Source organism: Engraulis encrasicolus, chromosome 9 (assembly GCF_034702125.1).
Source record: "Engraulis encrasicolus isolate BLACKSEA-1 chromosome 9, IST_EnEncr_1.0, whole genome shotgun sequence".
Taxonomy (NCBI): Eukaryota; Metazoa; Chordata; class Actinopteri; order Clupeiformes; family Engraulidae; genus Engraulis; species Engraulis encrasicolus.
Genome location: NC_085865.1, coordinates 53,315,996 through 53,332,933, shown reverse-complemented (window position 1 = coordinate 53,332,933; position 16,938 = coordinate 53,315,996). Strand labels below are relative to the sequence as shown.

Below are 16,938 nucleotides of genomic sequence, written 5' to 3'. Positions count from 1 at the left end.
GTTCGAGGTGCTGTGCGTTCAGAGATGCTCTTAGGCATACCTTGTTTGTAACAAGTGGTTATTTGAGATACAGTACTGTTGCCTTTGTTTCAGCTTGAAACAGACTGGCCATTCTGATCTGACCTCTGGCATCAACAACGAACGGTACCCGGATGACTCTGCATTAGGCAAACGATGGGTACCTTACTATCCCAGAAGTCCATGGAAGTTCAATAATTGTACGGTCATTGGTCATAAGTGCCATCTGGTGCAGCACCCCAGCCACCAATCCAGTTCAAAGGTTATGTAAATCAGGGCTCTTAATTTTTTAAGATTGTTTGGAGTGAGGAGGAGGAGTGGAGGTAGTTTTTTTTTTAAGAATTAGGAAAAATGGGAGGGGGCAGACATCAACATCGATCTGTCACCCATCGACACTAGGTTTCCCTTCAACCTAGGTTTCCCTTCCCTTACCCAGCTAGTTAAAAAGTTTGATTAGACCAAATACACTATTTATTCAATATGCTTAGAGCTCTAGCCCTAACCAGTGCTCAAGTTATAAAATAAAAGCAGCTGGGGATGGTCACTCAGAGATTGATTCTAATTATTGGTGGTTCGGGGGTTTCTCGAATTGAAATTGAAAATGTAGCTGTTAAAAGTACAATTAGGATGGAGGAATTAATGCACGCTGATTGGAGAAGTTATCAAAATTTCAGAGTGAGAAATACCATGTGTGGCGTGTGAGAGCGTGAACAAGCTCAGATGTGTGTGTCCCACTCTCAAAGAGTGAGACTTGAGAGCCCTGTGTAAATGGAGGTGCTGTAGTACCTCCGAATTGTGCTTACTATTGACTGGTTTTCTACATAGAAACTAGGGGTGTCAAGATAACCAGTATACCGTGACACCGCGGTCAAAAACTCTGTCAATAATAATTATCGCTTGAATTAAAATAATATACCGTACCGGATTACAGTGTACAGTGAGTCTTACTGACCTCTCATCCAAATCTACCGATGTTGCCACAGTCGCAATCTTTGTCGCCTAACAGCTAATGTCAATGCTTGAATCATAGTGAATTGCTCAATCAATTAATTTCTACAATGAAAAGTACAAACTGTAAACATTCCCTCCTCACAACTTCAGAATGACAAGCGATTCATGTATTATGCCTTTAAGCATAGGATTTTTATATGGTTTTGCCTTCATTTTTGAATATAACGACCACTCCTTGCACCTTATGGTACTATTTCAGTTTATGTTGGACTATCTAAACATATTCGACACAACTTTTCAAAATTACCGCGAATCATATTGACCGTGAGGTGAAATTTTCATACCGTGACAGCCTTTGTCAAATTGAATCGTATTGTATCGCATAGTGGGGCATTCTTAAGTATCGAAAATAATCACATCAAACAATAAGATATCGATATTGAATCGTATCGTCATGGAGGCTGTGATTTACACCTCTAGTCAGGACGACAAGTGATAGCTACTAGTAAGGAGCCTGTGCCTAGTACTACAGAATTCAGATGGATCCTTGGTGTAGTGCATTGGAGCCACCCTGAGATAATCTGGGGTGGAGGAGGTCCTTTGGTGGACCTATAGTGTACAGCTTGTTGGCCCATTCGGTCAATGGTCCATTGCCTACTGCTAAAACGTTTGCCTGGATTTTCCCCCCTTTCCCCAATATCATCAAAATTATTAGTGGTAAAATGCCCCTAAACAACCCAAATAAAAGAAATACATAATGTGTATATTACATTACATTACATTGCATTACATTGCATTGCATTTGGCAGACGCTTTATAACCAAAGTGACTTTCAAAAGAGGACATAATCACAGCCAACATCACTAGCAAATACAAAGTGCACAGGAAATATACAGAACAACAAGTGCAGATGCAGATGATTTTTTTTTTTTTTTAAACGAGTACACACACAACACACACACATACACACACATCATGTCGAGAGTCTGCCCTGGGGCTAGGCCAGCTCAAGCATTAGTCTAGTAGACACTCACGAAAGAGGTAAGTCTTTACTTGTTTCGTGAAGGCTGCAATATATGTGCTTAGTCTTGCTGCCTCTGGGAGACCGTTCCACCACTTGGGTACAACAACGGAGAACAGTCTTGACTGGGAGTACCCAGAGTATATTTGTTTTTCGTAAAATATGTTTGTTTTATTTATACTTTCTACACCTTAAAAGGTTTTTGTCTGCCTCGACTCTCACCGTCATTTCCCAGTTACAGCTCAGCGATTTTTCTCGGTCCATTCTTGGTAGATAAACAAAGAAGAGGGAAATTTAAAAGCCTTTATTAACTCTTGGCCAATATACAGGCCTGGTTATAGTGAATTTGGTGCCCTAGGTGAGGACCCCGCTTTCCTATTTGTGGAATTAGAAATTGGCATCTGTAAACATATGTCATACGTACATCTGATCTTGCACATCTGATCTAGTACCTACATGAATCCATGAATAATCATTGTCAATGTTAAGATTAATGCTTCATTTTGCTTAATATTGTAATTCTGTGAAACTTGGTGTCCCAATGCATTTAGCTCCCTAGGCGACCGCCTTGCCCTTCCAATGTAGAATGATTAACACAGCCAACATGTTTCGACCATACACGTCTTTATCAGGGCTTAGTCCTAAACCAGTACCTGGATCAGCACCAGTGACTGCTTTGGCCAGGCCCGAGACAAACGTGCCTGAAAGGGCCCCTCTACCCAATACATACAATGTAATGAGAACCCAATTCTGGGCTCCTCCTCTCTCTGGGCCCGGGGCAACTGGCTCCGTTGTCCCCCCTCTGTCGGCTTCCCTAGCCTGGATTAACCCTTTTTGTTTAAACTTGGCTGACCTCCTCCGTCCAGAGCACCCAACACTTTGGTGGTGATACAATGACCTTTGAGCTACCAGACATCTTTCGTTAAAATTCTTGGTAGGTCTTAATGAGAAGGCAGCCTACATGTGTGCAATGTCAAAGTGTGTCCGCCATTTATGAAATGTGAAGCCAATGTACTTTGTTTCCTATCAGGGTGCTAGTGTCTATGATCGTGTGTTTGTAAAGTAGTGTAGTATCTTGCCTTTGAACTTTGGGGTGAATGACCGTGGTGCCCTGTACACACACACACACACACACACACACACACACACACACACACACACACACACACACACACACACACACACACACACACACACACATGCATGCACGTACATCAGTTTGGCCTGAGAAGAAGGGAAAATTTGAACACCCCACCCTCCAACCCCTCTCAGTTGAAGAGAACAGTGCACCTTCACAGGGCAGAGCTCAGCTGAGCAGACATTAGCAGAGTGTTGGGAGAGTGTTCTACTGAATAATCGCTCTGTGGCACGTCCTCATCTGTCTGAACATGAACACCTCCTGTTATTGTACAGTAACCTGGAATCTCACTCCTTATATGGGACATGATTTGATGTGAGGATATGAGAACAGCTCTCTCTCTCTCTCTCTCTCTCCCTCTCTCTCTCTCTCTCTCTCTCTCTCTCTCTCTCTCTCTCTCTCTCTCTCTCTCTCTCTCTCTCTCTCTCCCACCCCCACCCATTGGGTTGATGATGCATTACTAAAAAAAGAGAAACAATTGATCTTCATCCCAGGGTGTGTCAGTTCTTATTTCTTTCAAACGCACTGAGACACAAACTCGTCATGGGCCTACCTGTCCATCAGACAAAGCTTATGCAGAGGAAGTGAAGGTCATCAGGCATGGCTCAAAGCAACACCTTGCCCTGACTTGTGTCTCAATATTGCTGCCTCAGCCTGAACTCAACATCCAGAAGAAAGGGCTGCGTTATGAGCTACACAGATGTTGTTGGGATTTCCCCCCCATTATTTTCCATCAATAATATACCAGATTATTTAGGCCTATATTATGTAGCCTAATTGCAAACTTGAACTTGGGTGTGCCTATTTTTCTACCAATTAGTCTAAAGTGAAAACTGGTTGAAATTAGACACAGTGGACCACCCTAACCATATGCAATATATTATGCCTACATAGAGTTAAGAAATCACAGATATTATCACATGACAGCCTGTGCGGGTTTCCATGGGAGCGCCAGGGCATGTGATGTGGTGAGCTTGAATGCCGCCCTTGAGAATGAGTTCTGAAAAGAGTGCAGTTCACAGACCCCCACTGCGTCCCCCACTCACTCACTGGAATACCGCGTTACAATTGGCAACAGTAGCTGCCGCAGCTCATTAGACACTACAGAAACTCGTTTCATTTGTTCGAATTGATGCAGTGATGCCAACAATGGGACTTTCGCAATGTACATAGCTAGACGCGCGTTTAGATGAAAGACGTCGTTTCCCCCCTAACTTGCGGGGTTTACTCAGTGCATGGGGCGGGTTTACTTTCTTTCACAAGCAGCATAGTTAGTCTGTCGATACCTCACAACGGAGAGTGTCGAGGAGAAGCCCTGGCATACAGAAGCTCCTGATATATTCACTACTCTTTGTCAGTGTTGCATTTTGGCATTAATGCAGGACGAGCAATCCGTGGAAAGTTTGTGAACAATTAAATTATAGTTACAATACTGTCAAAGCCACCCGGGCAGCCGAGAGAATGGATGCGACAAACCAAACATTCGACCCACGGTGCAGACAACCGCCACCCTTTGCCATCGACATGATTTTGCGTGAGTATTTTACATTTCACTTGTTTTGGTGGGAGTAGACAACAAGATTACATGCATATTGGAGTTGTCTGCCTCCGCTCTCTCTGTAGTCAGCATTGCTGAAGCAGGTGCTGTGGGGTCTACTTCTGCGTGGTTGACCATTAGGACACTAAGGTGAAGTCAATACAGCAAATTGAGACAGTGGGACATGGGTGATGTTCTCAAGAACATCAAAAACGTATTGACAATTTACTTAAAAGCACCAGCATTGTTTCTTTTCATATCTGCTGGTTTAATGTAGGCTATTCACTTGAGCTGCATTCCATGATTTATTTTATTTTATTTATTTATTTATTTGTGCAGAGAAACTTATTTAGGCTGTAGTTAGATTTATTTATTTATGTATTTATTTAATTACTTTTTAATCTGTTTGGGAGTATGTTTGGTAGAATGATGCTTGTAGTTTTATTCAAGGTTAAAATGTTGTCCCAAGGAGGTGGGATTCCTCATGTAGCCTATGGTACATAATATTCCCAAGATGATAAATACCCACATCTGCATAATTTTATAGCCTTCTGTGAAGAAAGTAAGAGTTAGCTAGCTTGCCTTTTCCATGGTGCGGTTATGGATTAACATACCATTGATCTCAAGGGGCTAAGAGGGTTTCAGTTCAGCAACCTTTCAGGTTACAACATCATCCCAGAGGTTCTGTACACTGACTGACATTGTGTCAGTGTTTTTCAACATTGGGGTCGGGACCCCACCTGGAATTCTCGCCTTGAATGTGTAGATGTTAAAAGAATAAAGAAAGAAATATTAATAATTAATATAACGCATCAAATATTAGTATTCATATTTAAACACTGCATAGCACAAGTTACAATGTTAGCCTACAGGTTGGCTCATTAGTTAGTTGGTTAGGTTTTTTTTTTTTTTTTTGCGGTTGGGAAATGTGCATGGGCTCCCTAGAATTTGGGAATGTCAAAATTCGGTTCCGGGCCAAAAAAAGGATTGAACCACTGATGTAGAGATATTCAATTACAGGAATGCCATCGCATGCAACCATCTTATCATTTTATGTCAATGTGATGTGTAGACTCTTGAAGACTTAAAAGGGCTCACTTGGAAAACAGGCAATAGCCTCAATGTGGTTATCCTAGTAAAATAAAGGAAAAATAGAAAATGAATAATAAAAATGACAGCAGATGATTTGTGTTGTGCAGAGGGACAGTAAATGCAGTTCTATTCTGTTCTGTACTCCTCTAGTTGATGTGAGGGAAGGGGCTCGTTAGACTCCAGAGATCTTTAAAAGTTGCCCGTTGCCTGTTGTTGCCCCTGACGGCTCTCTGAAGATTCTCAAAATCTCCCCAAAATCTTTGAGAAGCAAAAAAAAAGAGACGTCAGTTGCTCACAACTCAAGTCAGACTTCGAAAAAATGCTAAGATTGTATTTCCACATTAACAAGCCCATCGATTAGTACCCATTGATACGTTAACATGTCGACTCGATCATCAGCGTCGTTTGTCAGTCATGTCATTTGGGGTGCTTAACGAGCCTCTTCACATCTGCTGTTGCAACAGTGTTGTGAGTCACAGGCTGGAGTGGGAGTTGTGGTAGGGAGGACGGTCTATCTGGATCCACTTACTGAAAGGAATACCAGCTGATGTTCTGCAGTCAACACTTCTGCTGATGCTCTGAACTCCCCCGTCTCCCCTCCCTTTCTTTTTAAAAAATATATTTTTCAGATTTATATAAACTTTATTACAGGCTCGAGGCCCACAGGAGACACAGATCAATAAAATAATAAATCGCACATTTATATACATTTTATACAAAAGTGAAAGCTAGTGAAGGCACACATACCAATGTTCCCAGATTAGACATGTACCTCACAGAGCTACGACTTGGATCTACTATCTGAACAATAAGCTCATTTGTGTATCGGTCCAGCCTGTTCATAAATTTGGCGTTGAGATTTCTCACCAAAGCCATGAAAGTAGTTAGACCTAGTTTTAAGAACAGCTGGCTTGCTCTGGGGGATTTATTGTGGGATTGGATAATGGGTGTTGTTAGTTTTTTGTTTTATTTTGTTTTACATGGTCAAGTGATAAACCTGGCTAAGTTAACTACAGGAAGTCGTAGAGCCGCTAATAGATAGCCCACAGGTGTTAAGTTCTGTAAATGAGGATTCCAGGCTCTTCTTTTAGATGATTTACCCCTACCTCAAGGTTAACTTGATTTGGAATACCCCCCAAGGGTATGTAATGTATGTATGTATGTATGTATGTATGTATGTATGTATGTATGTATGTATGTGTGTATGTGTGTATGTGTGTATGTATGTATGTATGTATGTATGTATGTATGTATGTATGTATGTATGTGTGTATGTGTGTATGTGTGTATGTATGTATGTATGTATGTATGTATGTATTTATTTATTTATTTATTTATTTATTTATTTATTTAGACCATCTCATTCGGACCTTTGAGTCGGTCAGATGTGGTTCCATGACGTTCAGTTCAGTTCAAAACCCTCACTATTTCAAACCACACAACTTCTTAGTTTTCATTATGGTTTCCAAGAATTGAGATACCACAGACTTTATTTTTTTTACATTATCATTGCTGTGTCATGTTCGACAGAAGGAGGAAGCTGTGCCCAGTTGCTCACTTCTGGACATTAGTCACCAGATGCAGGGACAGGCCCGTGCAGTAATCCATTCTTGATCAGACTGCTCTATACAGTACTGTCGAGAGGGCAAAGATCCCCATGCAGTGATGGTGACATACGAAAGCAGTGATACAGTGATCATGTAGACCGTCTGTGGAAGGGAAGAGATTTTCTGTCTGTTTGTTGTCATCTGTTTGTGTTGTTAGTGAATCATCATCATCGCTCTTTTCCCACTACGCCAGACCCAAATGATCCCAGATTCCCAAGATTAAACACAATACATTTGTCATTAGTAGGCTTATAGTTAATACGCTATCGGTCTTTAGACAATATAATGTCAAAATGACAAATTGCTCAGCAATAAAATGCTAATTCAAACAGATTGTTTATACATTTCCTTGTTGATCGAAGGCAGAGCGAATGCATTTGTGGTTCGACAGTGCACAATGACATAACAGAGCAAAGAGCCTCTTCACTCTTGTCACCATCACTGCTGGGACGTCTGGCTTTGTGTGGCTGTACTCAGCCTACTTCTTTTGTCAAGACTGATTTGCTGAAGAAAGGAATGATACGATATGGCTATTCGGAAGTATACAAATCCCGGTCGAGGGATATTTCAACAAAACCTGTCTGTGATCCAGCCTAGGCTATACAACAAATGACAACTCCAATTGTTAGTCTCCTTTTTGTATTATTTAGATTTCTAGAAACGTCAACTTTAGTTTGAAGAACCACTGCATATTTTACACTTATTCATATCTCAAAATGAAATTCAACAGCAGATTGTGTATAGAAATGCTCTTCAAGAGTAGTTTTTGAGTTGCTTAATTTTGTCCATCCATATTGTATGTGTTTCTTATAAGGAAGTTATATACTGTGGGTTGCAAGAGTAGCCACAAATCTGCATCATTTCTTGTTCATGCTTTGTCATGTCTATAATGTGATATATGCTACTAGAGAATTATGACTTCACTATGAACACGTGGTTTTATTTACGATATGATCACACATCCGAGTTTTGCTATAGCACTGGAGTTGGACAGGTACATTAGATATCATCACAGTGAGGTTTTGATTCAAAAGTAAGAAAAAAAAACATTTTATCACTACAGTACAGGTTTTGGCCATCTGACCTGACGAAGGTCTAATGACTGAAAGTGATTTTACTTGTGGAATGGACAGTGTGGAATTAGAAGTAGAAATGTTATGACCTTTTTTTTATTTTATTTCCCCACAGAATTAGACCTTTATGGAAAAATCCTTTACGCTCTCCTCACGTTCATGGCGACCGTGTCCATGTTGGTGTTCCTTGAAGAGTGTGTGTACATCTACAAGAAGGTTCCCGCCAACAAGAAGAGCATCATCATCTGGGTCAACGGTGCCGCACCGGTCAGTTTCCACACAACCTCTTTCTGTTACTGTTTCCCATACAGTAGTCAGGGAACCCCCCGGGGTGGTGGGAGTGGGGGGGATGGGGTATGGTCCTTGGTCCTGGGATAGAGGGGATTGGGCTAGAACTGGGTCCTCATTACATTGTCTGTATTGACAGGGGGTGTGGGGGGGGGGGGGGTTTGTCTTGGGCCCAACCAAGGTTGTCAGTGGCCCTGCTCAGTGGTGTATTCCAAAATGGAGGTTTAGTGACTAATTTACCAGCATCTTCTTCATCCATGACTGAAGTGCCCTTGGGCTAGGTTCCTCCTAACCCCACATGTTCCAGGGACGGTAACCAATACCCTTCAAATACCTGTAAGTCACTTTGGATAAAACAATAAGGCTGTGTCCCATTGCTACCACTTCCACTTGTTTTTACCCCTAAACACTCGCTTTTGTGTGTTCACGTGAAAATGTGTCCCATTCTGTTCGAAGGCGAGAGGAAGTGAATTTAAAGCCTTAAAATCACCACTCTGTTTGTAGTGAGATCTGGATCCTCAATGTAATGTAATATAAGCCAGCTAAGTTAACCAAGAGTGGGTCGTAAACCATCTAATAGAGGAGACTGATTTTGTCCTTCTATCAAAACATGGACACGGGTAGATATACTAGTAGATTTACTGTACCACCTGCTCAGCGTTACTGTAACATACTAGGTAAGAGACTAAATCCTTTTTCCCGTATACTACTAAGATGAGATATTGAAATGAAGAGTTCAGATGCAAAACCCCCTAACTCCATTTCTGAAGACCTGCACTTCTATATTTTTAGAGAACCCCATTGTTGGTTTGATTTACATTCATGTACTTGATAATACATATAAATAGTTATATTACATAAATAAAATTAAAAATATGCAATTTTGATAGCTTTGTATTAAATAAAAATGAATTAAGATTATTTTCTGAAAAGGCACTTAGGGGGTTTTGCATCTGAACTCTTCAAATAATTTGCCATGCACCATTGACAAAATGAGAAGTGTTCCTTTTAGTTGTTAAGTTACAGTAAATGAAAAGTGACTGAAAGGCACAATAGCCTCAGACTCAGAGAAGCAGTACAGTTTGCCAATATCACCAGAATGATTGAGCATTTTCTCTGTTTGTTCCAAAGATGCTGACATGTTTACGATGTTGGCCAACATGACAAAAATGTTGCCAAGAGAAACCAAGGGACTTCCAGTCCATTCATTTTCATTCTTGATCTTCCAAATTAGATGTTGAGATGTTTTGTCGTGTGGCTTGTGCCAAAAGAAATGATTGTCTAAGATAAGTAACTCAACTCCATTAACTTCCATTGTTGTTTTGACTTCCAGATAATCGCTACCATGTCCTGTGTGGGTATGTGGATACCAAAGGCGACCATGTTTACCGACATGACTTCTGCCACGTGAGTTGGACCACACCACACATACTGTATTGTCGTGTATTGTTTGAAGTTACATTACAATACATTGCACTTAGCTGACACTTTTATCTAAAGAGAAGTGTCAGCTAAGTGTAATATAATGTAATGTAATAAACATCTCGATTGTGAATGAGAGAGTGGCATTTGAATTGTGTTTTTGCCAGGGCTTTGAACCGTTATTTTTTTCCAAACGTTCCGTTCCGAACAGAAACAGAATTATAACGTTTCTGGTTATGAGTTCCACCAATAAATTGACGTTCCCGAACCGGTTAGAACAAAAAAATATTGTTCCCGGAACGGTTAATTTCGTTCCTGTCAGCTGATTACTCCCCGTAGGCCTAACTGACGTTAATTAATCAAGAAAGACGGAAGTGCAAATGAGCCAAACTGTTTATTCAAGCGGATGAAATGAATATCCTCAAGAATTTCGTCATTCAGGGACGACCTAAGCGGAGAATAAACCTCAATGATGAAAATGCACGCTCCACCCTGACTTGGGTCAAGAGGAGCGCTATGATGGACATTGTGAGTTTGTGATTTGAAGCGGCCATGGATGTCCAATTACGTAGAACATTCTCGGTGCGCTTTACACGTGCTTCTCTGAAATGTCTTACAATGATGCAATGGAAACTCTGTCCTTTTGTATGACAGTGGTTTCTCTTATTTAAGATGTGGAGTGGAGACTTTGTAATCCACAGCTCTCTCTCCATTCAGTCAGAGAATGTTTGATGTCGCACAGGACGTGAACCTCAGCCGTCATGGTAACGTGCGCAGGAAAATAATTACTTTTTTTGTTGTTTGAGGAACGGTATTAACCGGTATTAACCGGTTACCATTATTTTTAAATATGTGTTCCCGTTCCAGAACATAACAAATAATAAAGTTTCCGGTTTCGTTTCTGTTCCCTGTAAAATACAAAAAGTTCCTGGTTTTCGTTTTCGTTCCTTGAACCGGTTCAAAGCCCTGGTTTTTGCAGGATATTGAATATAAACTTTGATCATCAGTGACATCACGCCTCGGTAGGAAGTACAAGATACAAGAGAAGAGATACAAGAGATTTTATTGTCATGTGCACATGAATTCTAGAATTCATGTCAATGAAAAGCTTCCCTGCTCAGAGTCCAAAAAAAGGTAAACAAGTAAAAAAGACGTTAGAAGAAGAAGAAGATAGGGGCAAAAAGTAAAAAAAAATATATATATACACTCATTCCCCCTATATATATATATATAATTTTTTTTTTTTTTATGGGGGGGGGATGAGTGTTTCCTTCCTATGGTGGCTTTGAGTTCAGTTGCCTGATTGATTTAATGCGATTAAAATGAAGTCATTGAGTTAATGCGATTAAAGATTTTCATGTTTGCCCACCCCTAATATATATATATATTGCCTGATTGATTGGGGGAAGAATCTGTCCCTAAGTCGACTGGTGTGGGCACGCATGGACCTTTATCTTCGGGTAGATGGTAGTAGGGTGAAGTGTGTGTGGATGAGGTGGTGTGGATCCATTATGATCCGTTTGACGTGCACACACCTCCATTCGTTCCTCCCATTGACATAGCAATACCATACACACAGTATGTATTTTAATACAATATCTTTCAAATACATATATAATGTAATTCAAAAGTTACTCTCCTATCTCCAAGAAAGCGGTTCTGAGTTGCGTGACCGTGTGGAAACCTGATTATTCCCATGGGAGGAAGGACGAGAACAAATGAACAAGACCGTAGGCCGAAGGAAATAACAGGAGGAGCGAAATGAGAAGCACTCCTAGTGTTGGCATAGCACATGGGTGGGTGTGATGTGGTATGGAGATTTTGGTCCAGAACGAATTGCTTCATTGCCAGGCATTAGCCAGCCAGGCAATTCCAAGCATGTCTCTGAGTATCAACGCATTGTTAATGCATCACAGTTTGTGCATTGACATTTACTATTCATAACTAATGATCACCTCATCAATGGCACCGTATCTATCAGTATGACCTTGCTGATCGCTCTGAACTTTGGTTTCCTATTACAAAGAGTGCCCAAACATCTGCATTTGTTGAGACATTCCGTTCCTCATATCTGTGGAAGTAGCCCCAGTGTTATTAGCTTTGAACTGGAGATCGGCACCATACCAATGGTCGGTCAGGAAAGAGGAGCTTTTATAGTTTTTGTGGCTCAGTTTCACCATTGTTGCCACCCCTCTATTTTTGCCATCTCAGTCATCAGCCTATCATGTAATCAGATAAAGGTGGGTTGGCACGTGAACAAAGTGAAACTCAATCTGTTTTTTTGGTTGTTTGTTTGTTATTTTTGGGGACTTTTTAAGCCTTTATTCAGATAGTACATTAAAGATGGAGACAGGAAACTAGTGGGCGAGAGATATGGGAAAGGAACTTGGGACATGACCCAGGCCGGATTCGAACCTGGGTCCCCATGGGCAATGTTGTGCGTACATGGGACGGCTGGCTGGCACGCTACACTAGAGCGCTCCCGTCCGTCTGCACATTTGTCACGGCTACTTGTGAAAAGCTGAGAGTAATCTGACATAAACCGGCGGAGACCACACCAAGATCAAGTTTCAAACGTTGTTAATAAAAATATTTATTATGAACAATATTAAATAACTCAGCATATGAAAGCAAAGCAAAGTGCGTTGCAGAATTGCAGAATTGCAATAAAATCCAGTGCCAGCAAAAGGCAATATGAAGTAAAAATGGGAGAACAGAGCAACCACTGACTGTGATTCAAGTCAAAGCAGACATCTCAGCAGAGAGCTAGACAGACACTGTGTACGGGTCAAAGATGTTTTTTTGGGCTTTGATGTCAGGTGGCACAACGACATCTACTGTAATGCCCATAAATTAATGAATAATTGGTGGTTGATATGCTGCAATGAATATGCTTCTTAGAATGTCCATAAAAACAAACAAACAAAAAAAGCCATACAATAGCAGCACTAGTTGTTGTTGCACTGCCCTTACGTGTGCTACTTCTGAAGCGTCACTGACCCATACACTGTACTGTATAGGGGCCTACAGCCATACAAGGAGGCAGACAGGCGTCCCAAGGCTATGCGGGTAGACAGAACCATGCTCCGGATAGCTTAGTCATAGAGGAGGATGGGGGAGAGTGTTGCTTATTCACTCCCTATCCTCCCCACGCTAATAGGTGCCGGGAATCAACCTTTTGTCTACATGCTCAAGTCCCGCTTCCCCACGACCGACCGACCATGATTATAAAGCAATGCCGGGGTGGCCATTATAACTATCGGGACATTTCCCGGCATTATTGAGGTGCAACAATCTAGGCGCCAAAGGGCTTCCGCACACCGGCTCCGACAAAGTGCTGAGCACTGCTCAGCTAAAATTCGATTCCATTGTTTTCAACCACGCACACTGGCGCCGATGTCTGCGGACATTCTCCGATGTCGGATAGTAGGCCTAATTAGAGAGAGCGACGAAATGATGAACCAAAGCGCAGGTAGGATTAAAGAAAGCAAAGGTGAAGTGACAGCTCATGCCATTACTCCCTCCCAAGCATTGCATGGAATGCCTCGCGATAAACAATCTGAATGGTTGGTAATGAACATTTTGAAAGCCTCAGTTAGATTGCAAACGTCGGAGGGAATTAGGATGTTAGGCTAGGCCTACTTGACGCAACTCACAATCAGCTCGACAAGTTTTGAATCAATAATGGCCACATTTAGGCCTAGTTGCATGACAGCAGCGCGCAGGTGAATAGGCTCAATAAGAACTCCAGTAACACAAGTAATAGGATGAGGATCAACGACAATCTTGGCATGCATGTTTTCAAATGAAATATGAATAAAACGTTTGGTGATGTGACAGTTGTGACGAGAATGTGAGAGGGGGAATAAATTGATATGATATCTCAGCGGGCGTTACTACTAACTTCACGGCTCTGTGTGCGTCCAAGAATACGCTCAAGCAAGGCTACAAATGCAGGGTGACTTCTTGCTGCTATCAGTCTTTTGTAGGCAACCCGACATCGAACAGCTTTGCGCTTCAAAGGCGTGTCGTCATTGTTTTTTTTTCCCCAAGTCAACACTTTGTCAACTGTTCTTGGCAACAAAGCAATGATTTGGATAGGCCTTCTGTTCATATTACTGTAAAAGTAGCATTCATTAAAATGGCCATATTATGGGTAGCCTATTTAAAAATAAATACAATTTAATAAGAATAAAAAACGTATTGGGGATATCAATTGTTATTGAATCTGAAATTCATTTTGCATCCCTGAACAAGACTGGTTTAAGCAAGGACAAGACATAGCCTACATGTGGGCCTAACACCACGGGACTATTGCACTTTAGTACCATGCATGTGGAGCCTCAGACAAACAGAACCTGGAGCCTGACTCCACAGTAAACCACACTCACATCCACAGATACATGCAAGTTGTTGAGAACTTTTTGTGATGGCAAATGCAGTTTGATTGGTCAAATAACTCATGTTCAAATACAAATATAGCTTTTCTTTTTTTGTTGTCATAGCCTATTTGTTTCAATTTGAATTAGCCTATACTTTGTAAAGTTAAAGTTTTCTGTTAATTTACCCGGGGCCTGTTATAAAGTGTCTGTTTCCATCAAGTGTGAACATAAGGCAAAATAAAGTGAAACTGGGCAGTCACCTCACTGAGGAGAGAGAGAGAGAGAGAGAGAGAGAGAGAGAGAGAGAGAGAGAGAGAGAGAGAGAGAGAGGAGAAGAGGAGAGAGAGAGAGGTAGAGAGAGAGAGGGGAGAGAGAGAGAGAGAGAGAGAGAGGAGAGAGAGAGAGAGAGAGAGAGAGAGAGAGAGAGAGAGAGAGAGAGAGAGAGAGAGAGAAGAAGAAGAAGAAGATGGTCTGACGCGCACAGCAGGGTTTTTATGCGTTCCACTAATTCAGGCCTTGACGAAACAACCTTCCCCTGGAGGTGTATAACAAAGTTACATTGCAAAGACAATCAGCCGTGCAGGAAACAGATGATTGAGACAGATTTCAGTGCCCATGGGCAAAGTATTATCTTGCGCAACAACAGTCTTATCGGCCTGTTCATGTGTCTACACCTGAGTATGGCACAACGTTGCATCGGGTACAGGTCTTTTCGTCGAATGGATTCTTGAGAGGGGACCGTTCGAACAAAACGTTGGACCATTAGTATAAGGCAGGGGATCTTTAGTCGAGGACGGTCCGTCTACCGCAAAAGCCAACGAAAGGTCCTTAAAATTGAACTAAAGATCCTTAGGTTTCAACTAAAGGTCCCTCCAGTCTGCCTATATTAGAAATGTAAATCAGCTTTTTTAATGCTCATTTTAACGGGTTTTCTTAGAATCAGCTTTTTTCATGCTCATTTTAACGGTTTTGTCTATTTAAATATGTTCATTTTAACGGTTTTGTCTAGCCTATTTAAATAGGCCTAAATCAGCTGTTAAGTTTTGTTTTTTGTTGATTTAAACATGTAAATCTATAAATAAAATGTACTTACTCGTTTTTACTGGTATGATGTTGTTGTTTTTACGATTACGTCATTACATTTTTTGACAATTTAGCCTAGGCCCTACGTTTACGCCCTTACATTTTTTGACAACGAAGTTCGGCATGAACCAGAACACTAGGCTTATATAACAGTGTTGAAAACATTACAGAACCCATGCACCTGTGTTAAGTCCATGGCTACAGTAGGCCTAAAGAGAGAGAGAGAGAAGTTAAATCGTTACATTAACACTGCATAGGAGCGCTCTCTCTCTCTCTCTCTCTCTCTCTCTCTCTCTCTCTCTCTCTCTCTCTCTCTCTCTCTCTCTCTCTCTGCCCGGCGAGGCAATGTTCTTGGGCGGTAACTTTTTAGATGCGAAGCACCAGCAACAAGAGAATGCTGTCTGCCGACACTTTGATGCTTCTGATTCTGAATGACAACAAAGTTCGCGCATGAGCCAGAGCACTATGCATATATGTTAAATCCATGCTACGGTTTAAAGAGAGAGAGAGAGAGAGAGAGAGAGAGAGAGAGAGAGAGAGAGAGAGAGAGAGAGAGAGAGAGAGAGAGAGAGAGAGAGAGAGAGAGAGAGAGAGAGAGAGAGAGAGAGAACGTCCCTTCAGGCTGCTATATTTTTTTGTTGGAAATTGTCCTCCATTCCCTTCAAGCCTTCAGGCTGCCTATTTTGTAAATGTCGCAAAATGTAAATCAGCTGTTTTTAACGCTCATTCTAACGTTTTTTGTTGATTAAAAAATGTAATTCAGCTATTTTTCACGCTCATTTTAACTGTAAAGGCAATAGTCTTGAGCAATTATTTTATTTGTATTAGGCCTCTTTATTAAATAAGCTGGTAGCTACCTATTTTGGCCTCGTCATTAAATAAGCTAACTGCCTATTTTGTTTTAGGTTTCGTTAGAATTCCTCCGTAGTTCTACTTGTTAGACATAGCCTAGAACTACTTGTAATTTGCACTATTGGTGGAATCGTTTTACGCAAACAAAATAGACACACGAGAAATCCCCAACACATATCCTCAGCACAATATTGCAACACACACTTTGCACAATGATATTGAATGAGTCCAATGTTCTTGCAACACTTTTCCCCTGCCCACATCAACATGAATGGAACATTCTTCCTAGCGTGCGCTCTCGCTTGAAGGTGATTGCGATGTGGGTTTGAAAGTCAGTTTTCACTTCGCGACTCTAGAGCAAATCAGCTGGTACTGCGCCGCTTGCTTGCTGGTCAATAAACGTTGAACTGAACCGTTTTGTGTGCGTGTATGCATGCATAAAGCCTACCAACGTCTGCCCATGCCACGCGATGC

At 41.3% G+C, this 16,938-nt stretch overlaps 1 protein-coding gene across 1 annotated transcript in view; it reads left to right on the top strand.

The window, feature by feature from the left end:
* The first annotated feature begins 4,119 nt into the window (after positions 1-4,119).
* The window catches only part of slc51a (solute carrier family 51 member A), a 36,921-nt gene continuing 24,102 nt past the window's right edge, over positions 4,120-16,938 (top strand). Inside the window, exons 1-3 of the mRNA XM_063207397.1 lie at positions 4,120-4,662; positions 8,553-8,704; positions 10,059-10,132. Coding sequence (XP_063063467.1) covers positions 4,590-4,662; positions 8,553-8,704; positions 10,059-10,132 — 299 coding nt within the window. The 5' untranslated portion in view covers positions 4,120-4,589. The remainder of the gene's footprint in view (positions 4,663-8,552; positions 8,705-10,058; positions 10,133-16,938) is intronic.